Source organism: Schistocerca nitens, chromosome 3 (genome assembly GCF_023898315.1).
Source record: "Schistocerca nitens isolate TAMUIC-IGC-003100 chromosome 3, iqSchNite1.1, whole genome shotgun sequence".
Classification (NCBI taxonomy): domain Eukaryota; kingdom Metazoa; phylum Arthropoda; class Insecta; order Orthoptera; family Acrididae; genus Schistocerca; species Schistocerca nitens.
Genome location: NC_064616.1, coordinates 50,257,432 through 50,273,176, shown reverse-complemented (window position 1 = coordinate 50,273,176; position 15,745 = coordinate 50,257,432). Strand labels below are relative to the sequence as shown.

At 40.6% G+C, this 15,745-nt stretch overlaps 1 protein-coding gene across 1 annotated transcript in view; it reads right to left on the bottom strand.

The window, feature by feature from the left end:
* Positions 1-10,115, bottom strand: part of LOC126248002 (zinc finger FYVE domain-containing protein 9) — a 383,986-nt gene extending 373,871 nt beyond the window's left edge. The window contains exon 1 of the mRNA XM_049948584.1: positions 9,740-10,115. Within this exon, the coding sequence (XP_049804541.1) occupies positions 9,740-9,797 (58 nt within the window). The 5' untranslated portion in view covers positions 9,798-10,115. The remainder of the gene's footprint in view (positions 1-9,739) is intronic.
* Positions 10,116-15,745: the final 5,630 nt, after the last annotated feature.

Here is a 15,745-nt window from a genome sequence, read left to right as displayed (position 1 = left end):
TCATCCATGTGAGGTTTCAGTTTCTGTGTGATTACCTGTTTCTACTTATGGCACAGAAGAATACCATTCTTTTCTATAGCTTGCAGCTCTGTGGTTCTGTCAGCCAACAGTGGTAGACTACTGGCCAATTTTGTGCTGGGAGGGGACGCCTTGGCAAGTGTCTTCATCTCTTATGACGCTTGAGGACAAGGTACCTCCAACTACACTGATCTGAGGAAGAGATTTGCGGGGCCAGGGGGAGGGCAGGATTATCACTGATGCTGTGGGATTGTAGATCAAGGGAGCTGATGTCATCTCTCCAAACAGAAAAATATGCACTAATATGTGGCTAGGACCAGTAGTTATCATCTGAGACCTTGTCATCACATTAGGTGTGGATTCTGGCACAATTTTTATGAAGTCAGACATCATATCAATAGGAGATTCATTAAAACTTTTTCTTCGTGTCTTGATACGACAGGCGGTCAAGCATTTTATATTCCTGGAATTCTTCGCCCTCTTGAAAACTGAACACACTGGCTAACAAGGGAGGTGGAATTCTGGGCAGTTTACTCACGTAAGGGGTCTCCCTTGAGGGACTGGCTACCGTGCTGGATTTCGGGTGAAAACATAAATCTACTCTAATAGAAGGTGCGAAAGATCACAGCACACAATGGATAGTTTATACACCACATAAGGTCTCCTGCCCCCAGATGGCCTGCACTTTTGTGAAATTTCAGAAAGTGGAGCTGATATGGCAAAAGGGAATCATAAGTAAGTATGCCAAAAAGGTTGAAGGAAAGGTTATGAAATGAGTGAAAACTGACAGGAGTCCTAATAACAGCTGAATCATAAAACTTAAAAGCTTCATTAGGTATAAGACTCCATTTAGTCACCTCTTATGACAGGTAAGGAATAACTGCAGGTCTATTCTAGCCCCCAACACCAGAGGTGGTGAAAGTTTATAGGGTCTTGACAACCTGCACTTGCCCTCTGCTTGAAGCGACTGCCACAGCTTCATGGTCTCTAGCTGATAACTTTGGCCATTTTGTGATACCAAATATCCAACACGATGCCACCTATCCCGAATGAGGGTTTCTCCCAATGGGCACCACCCAGCCAAAGCTACGGCCACCTGGAGTGATGGCCAGTCCCCAAGTCCCAGTGCCCCCAGACAGCCAGCATGCACAGAGAGATTACAGCTCGGACATCAATAGTGTGATCCCTGCACAGTCAGGGCTACCAACGACCTCCCTCCCCCACATGGACTGGCTATCATGCTACTGGGTGAACCTGTCGCACATGGCTTGCACATTCTGTAAATATGTTTAAAAAAAGTGGAGGTCAAACCCATATTTGTGGACCAACTGTAAGTTAAACATAATACGTGATATTAAATAATGGGAACAAAGTGGAAAAGCCATATTCAATGTCCTTCAAGCAAGCTAGGCTGTCAGCAGGAAATTTGTCTTGCATGACAAATCCGAGAAAATATATAGTCACGAGTGTACAATTGCAGCACAGGAAGGGAACAAGTGTTGCAATCGCTTGGGGCACCATGTTTTCCACACACATACTCACAAAGGAACTGAGAGTTCCCTGAGGGGAATGTGAAAATTTGTGTTTCAGTGTAAGCCTGAAATGACTCTTCAGAGATATGTTGAAGACTGAACAGCCTACACCAGTCATACTGTCTCCTTCAGAATTGGAGACACAGTTTGATAGACTGAAGTACATTAACAATTCAGGTTGACTTATACATCCATTACACAGTGGGATGTTGATAGATTTCCTGTGGGCAAAAGAATATTGTAAAAGGTGTTTTACTCAAAAACAGAAACAAGCTATGCAAATCCTGGGGGTGGTGTAATCTTTTTTTTTTTTTTTAAAAAAAAAAAAAAAAAAAAAGTTTACAATTCAGTTGACCAAGCAACTCTTCTTGGAATTCTGAAAGCAACTGGTTTAAATAAAAAAAAGGACTAGTATCTGATAGACTGTTAATAAGGCCTCCTCCAAAGACAAGTTTATTGTAGAGATCGCAGATGATTTTGGAAACAGTAGGGGAGGCAGGCAAGGACATGGACCCTCACATCTACTTCTCAATCACATGCTCAAGAAAGTGATCTGGTAGGGGCGACAAGAAATGAGTGACAAACGTAATGAAAATTGACTCAGGTTTCACTACAGAAACATGACTGGCATTATCTGCCTAGTCTTCGCAGATTAACTCATATTTTGCTCTGAATTGCTTGGCACAGCTGCAGAACTCAATAAATAGAAAACACAGGCACCAAAGGTGGGACCAGAGATCTCCATCAACAAAACGGAATTTGTAACTATCATCATCAAGTCACCGTCCAGAGTACTTGAGGTGCAAGAAGAGTGACCAAACAAACGCTGAATTTTAGATACATAGGAGAGTGGATAGAATCAAATGCCTCTGAGGAAGAAGGCTTTGCATGCTGGATCAGGAAACTACAAACAGCATGTCAACTAACCAAAACTGTCTACAAGAAGAAACCATATCCATTAATGCCAAGATATGAGATTGTTACACAGTAATATCACTGGAGGCCCCATATCAAGGTGTCCACAGATTTTCAGAGGATTAAATTTGTAACCTTTTCATAACTTACCTGACAATTAAATTCATCATGCACAATGCTGCTTTCATGGGCACTGAAAGTACAAGTTTGTGTTGCCCACAATGTGTGCTTATCATACATACATACTCCATCTCTTCCCACAGTAAATACTGTGCACTCTTCCTGCTTTACAGATGCCAAGTTACAGTGTGGGAGAAGTACTACTACGGCATGGGATACATTTTGGTTTGCAAGAAATCGATTTTACTCTGATAATCCTTAATACCTTTAAAACAATATTAAAATTCCCATTGTTTAATATTAATTATTAAAAAAACCTTTAAGGAAATGTCTTTCCAAAAAAAGATGAGGATTAAGGAGATTTAAATAGATATGAGAATGGACATAATAAAGAAAAGCTGTTCTAACTGACATTCCCCCAGAAACACAAGATGGCAGCACTGTTATGGGCATAGCTACAATTTATACATCATTTACACTAGATGTATACACCACATATAGCTCAACGAAGCCAACCTCCAAATTTCTCCATCCGCACCTGCCCATCAAGGATGCAAACCACACCAGCAAGGCTCTGGTAACATGGTTTGCACAGATGGACACACAAGTTTCCTACAGATAACAGTGCTAGTGAAATTTGTATTACGCGAACTGCAGGATATAACATTTTTGAGGTAGTGCTAATTTGCTGCCCCTCCTAGAACTGCACCTGACTGACACACAAAACAAAATTCTTGTCCACCCACTCAATTACATAACATTTTCATTACTTTCATGACCATCTGTTCATTTTCATTACTATTTATGACTTTCATGACCTGTAGACACCCTGAATATGCCACAGAATACCTCACTATAAATACAATATAATAGAGGGAAACATTCCACGTGGGAAAAATATATGTAAAAACAAAGATGATGTGACTTACCGAACGAAAGCGCTGGCAGGTCGATAGACACACATACAAAAACAATATACTATAAATACAATTAGTCTGATCAAGAACTTAGATATAAGAAAAGGATCTTGAGGAAAATCCTACGTCCAGTCAAAGAAAACTGTGAATTCTGTACACATGTACAAAAAATCACAGGAGGAGGGTTGTTTTCTACAGCCACATTGCTTGTGAGAGTCCTACAAGGCTGAACAATTTGACCCTCTACTAATGTCTCAACAAGAAAATCAAGGAGACCTGATTCACTGAAGTAGAAAAGGACATGCAAGAAGTGAGAGTAACACACAAGGGTATCCAGAAATATCTCCCACTGAAGATGATGCTTAAAGAGCAGCTACCAAAACTGACAAAATATGGACTGAAGTGAGGAAAGAAAAGCATCACAAATAAGCTGGAGCATACTAGGCTGAAGTTAAAGCCCAGCCACAAGGGAATGGAATAGTTCAGTTAAAATAGTGTTGAGATGGCTGATCGACGAAGAGTTAATGGGGCACAACTGAATTTCCTTATTATTTAAAATAATATTGGACACAAATGGCTCATAAAAAGATGAGAAGATATGCTTGAAAGCCCCATTTATGTAAATGGGCACATATATGCCTCCCAACACTATGGTAAGGCTTTCCAAGATAAAAAAAGGTATCTATAGGTGATGTTTGCATAGAAAGGCCAGTTGTATAACAGCCCAAAGAAAAATCAGCTTATCAATACCAACAGTTGTGTAATATCCCTAGAACTTACACTGAAAGATGCCAAGGAACTGGATGTATTCGGACACGAGCAAACCAGCAGTTCACCTCATTCTAATACATTTTTTTGATGCACCTAGTGGTGGCAACAATGAGGATAGCAACTTCATTACTTAAATTTTTCGACCATTTTTAGAGTTGTGGTTAAATTGACATGAATACATGTGCCCTGTAATTGTTCCATTCTCAAAAATTTTTATGATTTCTTTACCCATCCATGCAAAGTACCAAACATTTCACAATGGATCTTATTATTATTATTATTATTGTTGTTGTTGTTGTTGTAGGGGAACATATTAAAAGCTGCAGTCAATGCAGATCCATCTCCCATATGCTGCAATGTTTGAAGAAAGCTAGTTAGCTGTGCCGTGCCCTGCTTGCCCTTTGTATCCCTATATGGTATCGCCATAATTTAGAAACTTTGTATCGCACATTGAGTACAGCATGATAAAAGTCACTGTCCAGCCACAAAGAAGCACTCGACTCGCGCTGGCACGAAGCAGCACTCAACTCGTGACTCAGTACTACCGAGGAGTGGAGCAACTGAATAATGTTTTCCACCGGGGTTTCGACTACCTCCCATCGTCCACTAAAATGCAGAATATCCTCCCCGCCCCTCCCACAGTGTTATTCTGTCACCCACCTAACCTACACAATATCTCTGTTCATCCCTACACCACCCTGCTCCTAACCCCTTGCCTCATGGCTCATATCCCATCAAAGGCAGGACCACCTGTAAAAGCAGTGTTGTGCTCTAGCAACTAAGCTGTGACCACTGTCCAACTTTCAATGTGGGAATGACAACTAAGAAGCTTTCTGCATGAATGGCCACTGCCAAACTGTGGCCAAGAGACTGCTGGACCACCTAGCTGATGAAAATGTCATACAACACTATGCGCTTCACTTTAATGACAGATTCACAACCTGTGCCAACTGGATTCTTCCTGCCAACACCAGCTTTCCTGTCCTTGATTCCTATAACCTACCTGGCATTAACCTTCACTAGTCCCTGACCTCCACCTACCTACCCCCTTCCGTGCTCCCACTGCAACATTACACACTCCTATCCTGTCAATATACCCACTAATCTTTTCCCTTCTCTACTTCTCTTCTTCCTCTCATCCCAGCACAGTCTCCTGACAGTGCACCTAGTAACCCTATCCTGTCCCCATAGTGTTACCCAATACCTCCATCTTACAACCCACCAATGTACCCACCACCCAGCACATGCTGGTCACACATCAGATACAGGAGCAGTCGGGCCCCAGAGACAGTAGGTGTGTGTGTGTGTGTGTGTGTGTGTGTGTGTGTGTGTGTGTGTGTGTGTGAGAGAGAGAGAGAGAGAGAGAGAGAGAGAGAGAGAGGTAGATTACATAATGAATTTTGCTGTTTGCAGGTACACACATGCAGTCCTGTTAAACCACATTGAAACCACCATGTCACAGTACTGTAGTTCACAACTAGGGGAGCAGAAAAAAAATGGTGCTGTCTATTTATAAAATAGAATATCACATGTAATACTTTTTCTTTCATCTGAAGATTAAAAACACTGCAACAATCCATGTCGAGAAGGCAGCAACACTGCACCATCATATTGAGTAGGAAGTTCAGAAACTACCAGCATGGCAATAAAAAGTCTGAATGGCAATGAACAAAGTGACCACCCATCTCTCTGTGAAGAACTGGGAATTACAAGAGAAGCGAAGATTCTGGTGCTTGAAGACTGGCATATCACAACTGAGGCAATAAGCAAAAACTGAAAATCAGTTTTCAACATCTCGCACGACATTTTGAACATGACAAAGGTTCTGTGACTGTTCACACCTATTCAAAAAGTGTGCTGAACTGAGACGAATGTGGAATTGTTGCAGTTGTGTCCCAACAATCCAGATGACTTCTTGAGCCTCCTAATTATCACAGATGAGTGCTAGCCATATCCTAGTGACCTTGAGACAATAGAGCAAAGCAAACACTTGAAATGGGGATTCACCTCTGTCGAAAGAAGCTGTCAAGATGAAGTGTCATGGTAAGCTATCCGAAAAGGTGATTTTGCTCCACCACACCCCAGCTCATTCTGCACATGACACAGTCACATCTGCTGCTTCTTTCAGCTAGACTTATCAAATTTTATAAGACTTACCATAAGAAAACATGCATCCTACATTGACAACTAACACACCCTCTTCACATAATATACCAATGGATCACACTGTTCCCTACACCAAAGTTATTTATGACTGTGGCGAGTGTCACACTAGAAATCCAAATGTCTGGACTTCAATAATCAATCAACCATTTCTTTTCCTGTCAAGTATCACTGACAAACCTTTGGCCCAACAGTACATTTACCTCTAACATGTATGAAATATATCTTAACTTAGGGAAAATATTAATAGTTTTGGTTCTCCCTTTACATTGGTGTTTCGGTGTAGCAAAATAAACATGCTCAATAATGACACACACTGGAACAATTTTCAGAATGACGCAAAAGGAAAATATTACTAACGTAACAGAAAAATATGAATAGAGAAAGAACTCACAGTTGTTAAGCACTAATATAGATACAGGGTCCATTAATAAATCACCTCCTTCTAGCCTATAAATAAATGTTGTACACGACGTAAAAAATGAAGATTCACATTCAGCTACAACAAGTCAGCGAGGAGTTCAGGAAGACCAGCGTAATGAGTCTCATAAATATAGCTGATAAAATATATACAAGCTCATAGCTCTTGGAAACCCAAGCAACGCACAAGGAAAACTACATGCACAAACAGGTGTTCCAAGAATATTTGAACTGATGACAAATCTTGCTACAAAATGTTCTTTTTTATAGCTAACATGAATCTTGCAGAATTTGTAGTTTAATGATGATAAAAACCCTTTTTGGAATTGTATGTTCAATGCTCAACCTGGCTATTATCTCCTCCACATTTACCTACAGACACATCTACATCTATACTCTGCAAACCACTGTAAAGTGTATGGTTCAGGGTATCTCTCACTGTACCAGTTAGCAGGGCTTTTTCCCATTCGATTCCTGTATAAGAGTGTTGGAGAAATGACAGTTTAAATGCCCCTGGCCATGCTGTAATTAATCTGATCTTATCCTTACTATCCCTATTGGAGTAATATGTGGGGGGTTGTAGTATATTTCCCGAGTTATCATTTGAAACTGGTTCTTGAAATATCGACAATAGACTTTCTTGGGACAGTTTACATTAATCTTCAAGAGTCTGCTAGTTCAGTCCCATCAATATCTTAGTGACACTCCTGCTGTCCTTCTCTGTACACATACAATACTCCCTGCTAATTCTATTTGATACAGGTCCCACATACTTGAGAAATATTCTAGGGTGGGTCACCCAAGTGATTTCTAAGCAATCTCCTTTGTAGAGCCATTGCATTTCCCTAGTATTCTACCAATAAACTGAACACTGCTACCTGCTTTACTCACAACTGAGCCAATGTGATTGTTTCACTTCATGCCCCTACCTTAGTACTTGTACGAGTTTACAGATTCCACCTGCATAGCATACAATGTTTTTTGTTTTGTGAAATGCACAATCTTACATTTCTGAACATTTACAGCAAGTTGCCATTCACTGCACCACTTTGAAATCCTATTATGGTCTGACTGACTATTTGTAAAGCTTCGTTCAGACTGTACTTTGTTGCAGATGACTGCATCAACTGCAAAAAGTCTGACGTTACTATTGATATTGTCCGTCAGATCATTAATATACAACATGAATGGCAAAGGGCCCAGCACACTTCCCTGCGGTACACCTGAAGTTACTTCTACATCATCAATGACTCTCCATCCAAGATAACATGTGCATCCTCCCTACCAAGGATCCTCAATCAAGTTTCATTCTGATACACCATATGATGGTGCTTTCGATAATGTGCGTAGGTGTGGTTCCGACTTAAATGCTTTTTTGAAAATCAGGAAATACTGCTTCTACCCGACTGTCTTGATTCACAGCTTTCAGAATGTCATGTTAGAAAAGTACGAGTTGGGTTTCATATGATCTACATTTTCGAAATTTGTGCTACTTGGCATGAAGGAGATCTTTATGTTCAAAATACCTCTTTATGGTTGAGCTCAGAATATGTTCTAAGATTCTACAACAAATGGGTGTCAAGGATATCGGATAACTTTGCATATGACCCGAATTTCTTTGCTACGGTAGTCACTGAATGCTACACACATTGCTCACACATTGCTCTCCTGACTGCCAAATGTGTTTCATTCATGATCTCTCTACCTATAGCCCGCTGCTTTGTTTTATATCTATTATGGAGTAGTCTGTTTCTTTACAGTGAAAGTATGCCGTGAAAGATCTCACCAATTGTGAATCGTCCTACTGGGTGCATATGTAGCCAGTGCATGGTCAACTATTCTTTTAAACTTGAGCTGTAAATGCTCCTGCACTGTGCTGTAAGTTTTAAGTTCCTCATTGGGTTATGACACTATTGTTTCTCTGTCTAGTTTTCTGAACTTATAAATCTTTCTGCTTGTTTTAGTTGCTGTTTGTGTTTTGGTATTCAATGTTGCTATAACTGCCTTGTGATCAGTGAGACCAGTTTTGATGTGGACTTCCTCATAGAGGTCACACCTAGTTGTAGCCACTGGATCTAACAGATTTCCATCATGAGAGGGGTTCTGAACTACCCGTTCTAGGTAGTTTTCAGAGAAGACATTCAGTAACGTTTCACAGGATGTCTTGCCATGCCCAAGGCATGCTGATCCTTTCATTCTATATACCACCTTCTCCACTGCTTGAGAGTGTTACAAGTAATAGGCACATAACATTAACATGTTGTAATATTTTATCTGTTCTGGAGTTACTTGTATGTAATATTTTTCTGTTCAGTTTTGTAAAATTTGTATACATCTTGACAGACAATATTTTCTTCTCCCTGGTGGATTTAAGGAGCCATTTCTGTTGCATTGAGCATGTGTTCATCATACCTTAATGGAGTGACTGGAGATTATTAATGCTGGAATGCATAAAGCATAGGGGCTGATCATGCATAATGCCATTGTCCGAACACACACATATATTCTTTCCATTAATACTTCACAGATGACCAGTCTCCATGTGTCACAAACATATTTGAAAAAAGCACCATAGATATGAATATCACGTTTATACACACAAAAAAATGATCATTCTCAAATTCAGTTCACAGAATTACTCTAGTATGACTTGTCATTCAGTTTATCCCACTACATTCCGCACACTGAAAGTAACTTGCTGTTTCCTTATACGATAATTAAAACTGTGTTTTGAATACAGTGTGACATCTGCTAAATCGTTTAACCTAGCAATGCATCTCTCACTATCTAGTAATTTAGCTTGTTGTTCGAAATTTGTTATATTCTTATCACGAAGTAAATGACTGATAACTAGGGTATATGTTTACAACATATAAGGCTTACCTTCATTGAATTCAAATTCATCCAAAACTTTGTCCAAGTCTACTGTAAATTTTTCCATTTTTCAGAATGTTGTCATACGCGATTTACACGAGTGTCTAAGGTACGGATTACCGACTAGAAGAAATAAATGACATTACAAACGCAGGCTCGCATCGACTAAAGAGACTTGTCAAAATAGTCAGTGTTTCTCTGTCATGCACGGACTTTTGAAACTCGCATAAATTTTCAAAAGAAGTGAAAATGTGGTACAGGTCGAAAATGTATTGTTTCTGCATTTTACTTTCAGACAAAACTCACAGTTTGCACCGTCATTAACACTACGAAAACAATTTCATAACCGCACTGATTATCTGTCACTTGGTAAACAAGCTCTCACTTCATCAGCGAAACACGGAAAAATAAGACATCTTTGGTCTGAGTACTTCGTATTGCGTCTACGTCGCCCAACGCATATGACTTGTCAAAGTTGTTAATCGAATTATAGCAATTAGGGTTTTGCAAATACGGTTCACTTTACAAACAGAAAAATCTTGATTTGTATACGGTTCATCATCTTAGATTCCACCTTAGCAAAGTAAGAGGTGACACTATAAGTCGAAATGTAACAAATTTCTCTACAAAATACTTTCTCAACTGGCATCAGTTTTAAGTTCAAAAATTGAAAATGAAGATACTGAATATTAGCTTCGAAATTGATCTGATTTCTACTGAAAGATAAAATAAAGAACAATAAGAGTGTTATGGTAACACATTTTTCATTCCAGTGCGATAAACCCTCAAGACCAAAAATATTCCAGTAATAAAGGAATGACAACATTGAAAAAATGCAGACATTAATATAGGCAGTGCACTTGTGCAGTACCTGAGGACAAAACTTGATATATTATCATTCTTTGTTGAGGAAGTGAGTGAGACCTGATTTATTGGGTATATGGCAAGTCCAACCAAACACAGAATACTACTGATGTATAGACTATGTGGAAATGTTGCAGCGAAACTGTTATTCACGGTGGTGCGGTTGTATATGAAAATAGTAAGTGTAACACCGTCTCTAGTTCTCACTGTGAGAAAAGCGGCTCCATTGCAGCAGTATGTGAGGTGAGCAGGCAGGTGCAAAGGTGCTGGCATGTGATTCCATAAAAGAGCCTGTTCTTCTACAGTACCACAAGGCAGTCAGGCCTAGCAGTGCAGCTCTGGCGACGTTGCAGAATCACAGTGCAGCTACGAACCGTCCTGAGAGGAGGTTCCACACCACTGGGGCACAAAAGTGTTGATCTGCAAGTGCCTGGAAGCAACACATCAGCACAACAAAAGTACCATTTGCCACTATAAACACCCTTTGATTCTGGAACGGTCATGCATAGTCAGGCAGCACCTTTCATGACGCCAGAGCTCACGAAAGTCTCCACCATGTTATGGGCCAGCCAGCAGCCAACACTGGTCGATTAGCCATCTTCACCAGACCAGCTCCCGGAGTTATTTTTGCATCTGTGGGCTTGGAGCAGTACTATGGATGAGCTAAGCCCACCCGGTTAGCCATGCAGTCTAACGCATGGCTTTCCAGACTGGGAAGGGGCGTCTGGTCCCCGGCACGAATCCGCCTGATGGACTTGTGTCGAGGTCTGGTGAGCCAGCCAGTCTGTGTATGGTTTTTAGGAGGTTTTCCATATACCTTGGCGAATTCGGGCTGGTTTCCCTTATGTCACCTCAGCTACACTATGTCGGCAATTGCTGCACAAAAAAATTCTCCACATACCCGTACTCCACCATTACTCTACCACGCAAACATAGGGGTTACACTCGTCTGGTGTGAGACGTTCTCTGGGGAGTCCACCAGGGACAGAACTGCACAATAACCCTGAAAGAGTGGTTTGGTGTGGGGCGGCATAGGGGTGAAGTGGACTGTGGTGGTCATTGTGGGGTTGTGGGCCACTGTGGCTGCAGTGGGGACGGAGCCTCTCCGTCGTCTGTAGGCCCCGGTTAACATACAATACAATGGATGAGCTATCTCCAGGCTCTATAGCAGCAGCCTGACTTCTGCTTTGGAGGTCAGTGGTTCAGAGCCAGGGTGGTAACGCCACCTGCACCAGGGCTAGCTGCTCTTCTGGTAGCAATGTACCACCACAAGAAACTGGGCAGATGTTCACATCACTGGCACTTCTGGTTCACAGTTGCATAGTGCTACCTGGAGCACAAGCTGCTGAATGAAGAAAACAGAGTCAGCAAAATAAGATGCAGATGACACACATTCAGCATGACTCTAGGGCTTTCTACAGTTGACAGCACAGCTGGCAGACCATGTGCCTGCAGGAGGCCATTGCCATGGCATCCCAGCACTTGGATCGTTGTAGCACAAGACTGAATAAAGACGTTTTATCTTGTAGGCCAGTTTTACAGGCCATCACAACTGCCCCAACATCCCACCACTCCACCATCTCTACACCATAGTGGCTCCACTCACCACAGGTCGCTACAGATTGGTGTCAGGCGTATTTAGTGTCAGTGGACCTGGTCTGGCAGCTGGTGTCAGCACAGCTGACCACTTCATAATCACATCACATAGTTTTGTTACACAATGGGATGAATGAGCGGACTAAGCAGGCTAATGATTTTTGTGTTTGGTTTTCCCTGTTTTGAGTTTAGAGGGTGTGGCGTATCAGTGGGAGGGGGGGTTCAAAGAAATTTGAGAGTTAATCTTATACAGACAGTGAAACCTATTGATCTCTCTCAGCTCTGCAGAACTACAAAGGAGCATTATTTATGACCAATGAGATATGGTCAGTGTAATTTGCTCGAGCATTCTGTACTCTGTACATAGTCTGTACTGGTAATTTGTGTTAATTATCATAAGTACACACATGTGGCTAGTCAGTGCACAGAGTCAAGATGATTGATGATAAAACATAAAATGTAAATGTTGTTTTGTTGTGTATAATCTATTGCAAGAATGTTCTGTGTTACTTAGTGTGTATTAGAGATTAATGTTTCACAATGACAGAGTCTCAGACCTGAGGCGTCGCTGGCCTGAAAGTAGTTCAAGCATTAGTTATTAAAGAAGCACAATTGAGAGAATATGATACAGACTTGTGTGACAGCCTTCAGCTAAGGATGAACAGTTAAAACCAACGTAGCAACTGAGTCCTTTACTAGATCCAGTCAGCACCAGTTGGATTACACCTTTCTGTGAGAAGTCAACTGATGATGTAATGTCTATTTTAAATTATCTGCAATTAGTAGCTAGCATTGGAGGATGGTCACTCGGTCAGTTACTGCAGCTGGCGAAGTTGCATTTGGTAGGAAAAGCCATGATGTATGTCAGATATATAGAAGGACCAAGAGACTCATAAGTATTTGATGAACTGAAACTGCGCTCACTTCAAAAGTACAAGAAGCAAAACATCACAATGTTTTTTCAAACAGTTGAGTACTCTGTCGAAGAAACATAATGAGTCAGTAGTGAATTTTGCAGACAGGACATGTAAGGTGAATATACTGACATATGAGTTAGGGGTTAGTAACGAGGCAAATAATGTGGAAGTGGAAGTGTAACAGAGGGTATTGTACACATTTTAAGGGTGTTGATGCTACATATGTTGCGATGGGTGAGAACAGGTACTGCGAAGGAATTCTATTCTGTGGTCAGATTAGCCACACAGTTTGAAGAGACTGATGTAGCAACTGGAATGCAGTATAAAAGAGGAGTATTTTTCACTAACATTGGATGCCACAGATGTCGGAGGACAGAACATGTGCAATGTCACCAACCTCATTGTAGTAGGTATCGTGTAGTTGGACACAACCAGCGTGATTGTAGGAATGGTAAGGGGAAGCAAGGGATGAACACCTGCTCAATGCAAGAGGGAACCCCAGGCCCACTGTGTGGAGTCTGTGATAAATTTCGATACAATAAGCATAGATACAAACACGAAATGTAATATAATGGGAGTAGTGAAGGGCAGAAAGCACAAGTTTTTATTGGACACAGTGGTGTATGTGCCAGTAGTAAGCATGGACTTCGTGGGGCAGAGGCGACTGAACCCTCAATACTGTAATTTATGTGTGAAGTCTTTGGGATGTGATGTCTTTGGGATCAGCAATAGAAGATTTTTCAAGTTTTAGCAATGAATAGAAGTGATGGCCCATGTAAGGGAAAGCTACTGCATAATCTTTGGTTAGACTTCTGATAACACAGCATGCTGAAATCGATCTTAGGTGACATGTAGTTCAAGTTTGAGGGACAGTGTTAAAGTCACAGTGTTCCAGTCAGTTCAGCACTATCACAAGATGCATTTCAGTCTTTAGGGATGTACCACTTGAACTGCAGTCAAGAACACTAAGGATTAATTTGCATGTTACTGTGCCGCATGGTACTGGGAAGTTGTTCTGGGTCAATGAGGAACTGCAATGGACTGTTAATGCATTGTGTTTGGTAGAACCACTCGCATCTACATCTACATGGATACGCACTTAAGTGCCTGGCAGACGGTTCATAGAACCACCTTCTCTATTATTCCAGTCTCGAAAGCTCGTGAAAAAAACGAACACCTATGTCTTTCCATGAGAGCTCTAATTTCCTTTATTTTGTTATGATGCTTGTTCTTCTCAGTGTAGATTGGCGTCAACAAAGTATTTTCGCATTCAGAGGAGAAAGTTGGTGATTGAAATTTCGTGAAAAGATTCCGCCGCAACGAAAAACGCCTTTGTTTTAGTGACGTCCACCCCAGATCCTGTATCATGTCAGTTACACCCTCTCCCCTAATTTGCGATAATACAAAACGTGCAGCTCTTCTTTGAACTTTCTCAATGTACTCCGTTAATCTTATTTATTTATTTATTTATTTATGCATTTATTTTACCTGGCAAGATTAGGGCCTTCAGGCCCTCTCTTACACCTAACCAGGCATACTCAGATTCAACAAATTTCAGTTTCTACAGAACATTAAGGACATATAACATGTTATACAGTATTAATGTTAAAGAAAAAAAATAGAGATTATAAAAGTAGTACAATGATAATTATAACAATCAAAAAATAATTATAACAATCAAGAATAATAATAATAATAATAATAATGACTATGTATATGAAAGTAAACATATTTTTCTTTTATGAATGTCAGTCCTATTGCTAGTTGGGAATTTTCTCGTCATATTCTTGCAGCTTGTGAGTTATTCTCATCAAGCAGAGACATAAGACGATAGAATGGGGTGAAAGAGATATAGAAGAGGTAGATAGGTTAGAGGAAGAGAAATAGAATGGTAAAATTCGAAGCTATGATGGAGAGGAGAAAGAAAAAGATGAGAGGGGCACAACAATGGTGGCTATACCGTCCCTAATATGTAAGTCTTGAGTTCCCTCTTGAATGTTGAGTGGTTCTGGATAAGACGCAGATCACAGGGGAGCGCGTTCCATAGTCGTATGGCTGAGATGGAGAGTGACACGGAGAAAGATTTTGTGTTATGTAAAGGTCCTTATATGGTAATGATCCCAGAGCACGCAGCAGTACTCCAAAAGAAGAAGGACAAGTGTAGTGTAGGCAGTACCTGTAGTAAATTTGTTACATTTTCTAAGTGTTCTGCAAATAAAACGAAGTCTTCGGCTTGCTTTCCCCACAACATTTTCTATCTGTTCTTTCCAATATAAGCGGTTTGTAATTGTAATTCCTAGGTAGTTAGTTGAATTTACAGCCTTTAAATTTGACTGATCTATCGTGTAACCAAAGTTTAACGGATTCCTTTTAGCAGTCATGTAGACGACCTCACACTTTTCATTATTTAAGGCCAATTGCCAATTTTTGCACCATACAGGTATCTTTTCTAAATCGCTCTGCAATTTGTTTTGAACTTCTGATAACTTTACTATACGATAAACGACAGCATCATCTGCAAACAACCTAAGACGGCTGCTCAGATTATCTCCTAAGTCGTTTCTATAGATAAGGAACAGCAGAAGGCTCTACCTTGTGGAACACCAGAAACCACTGCTGTTTTATTCGATGACTCTCC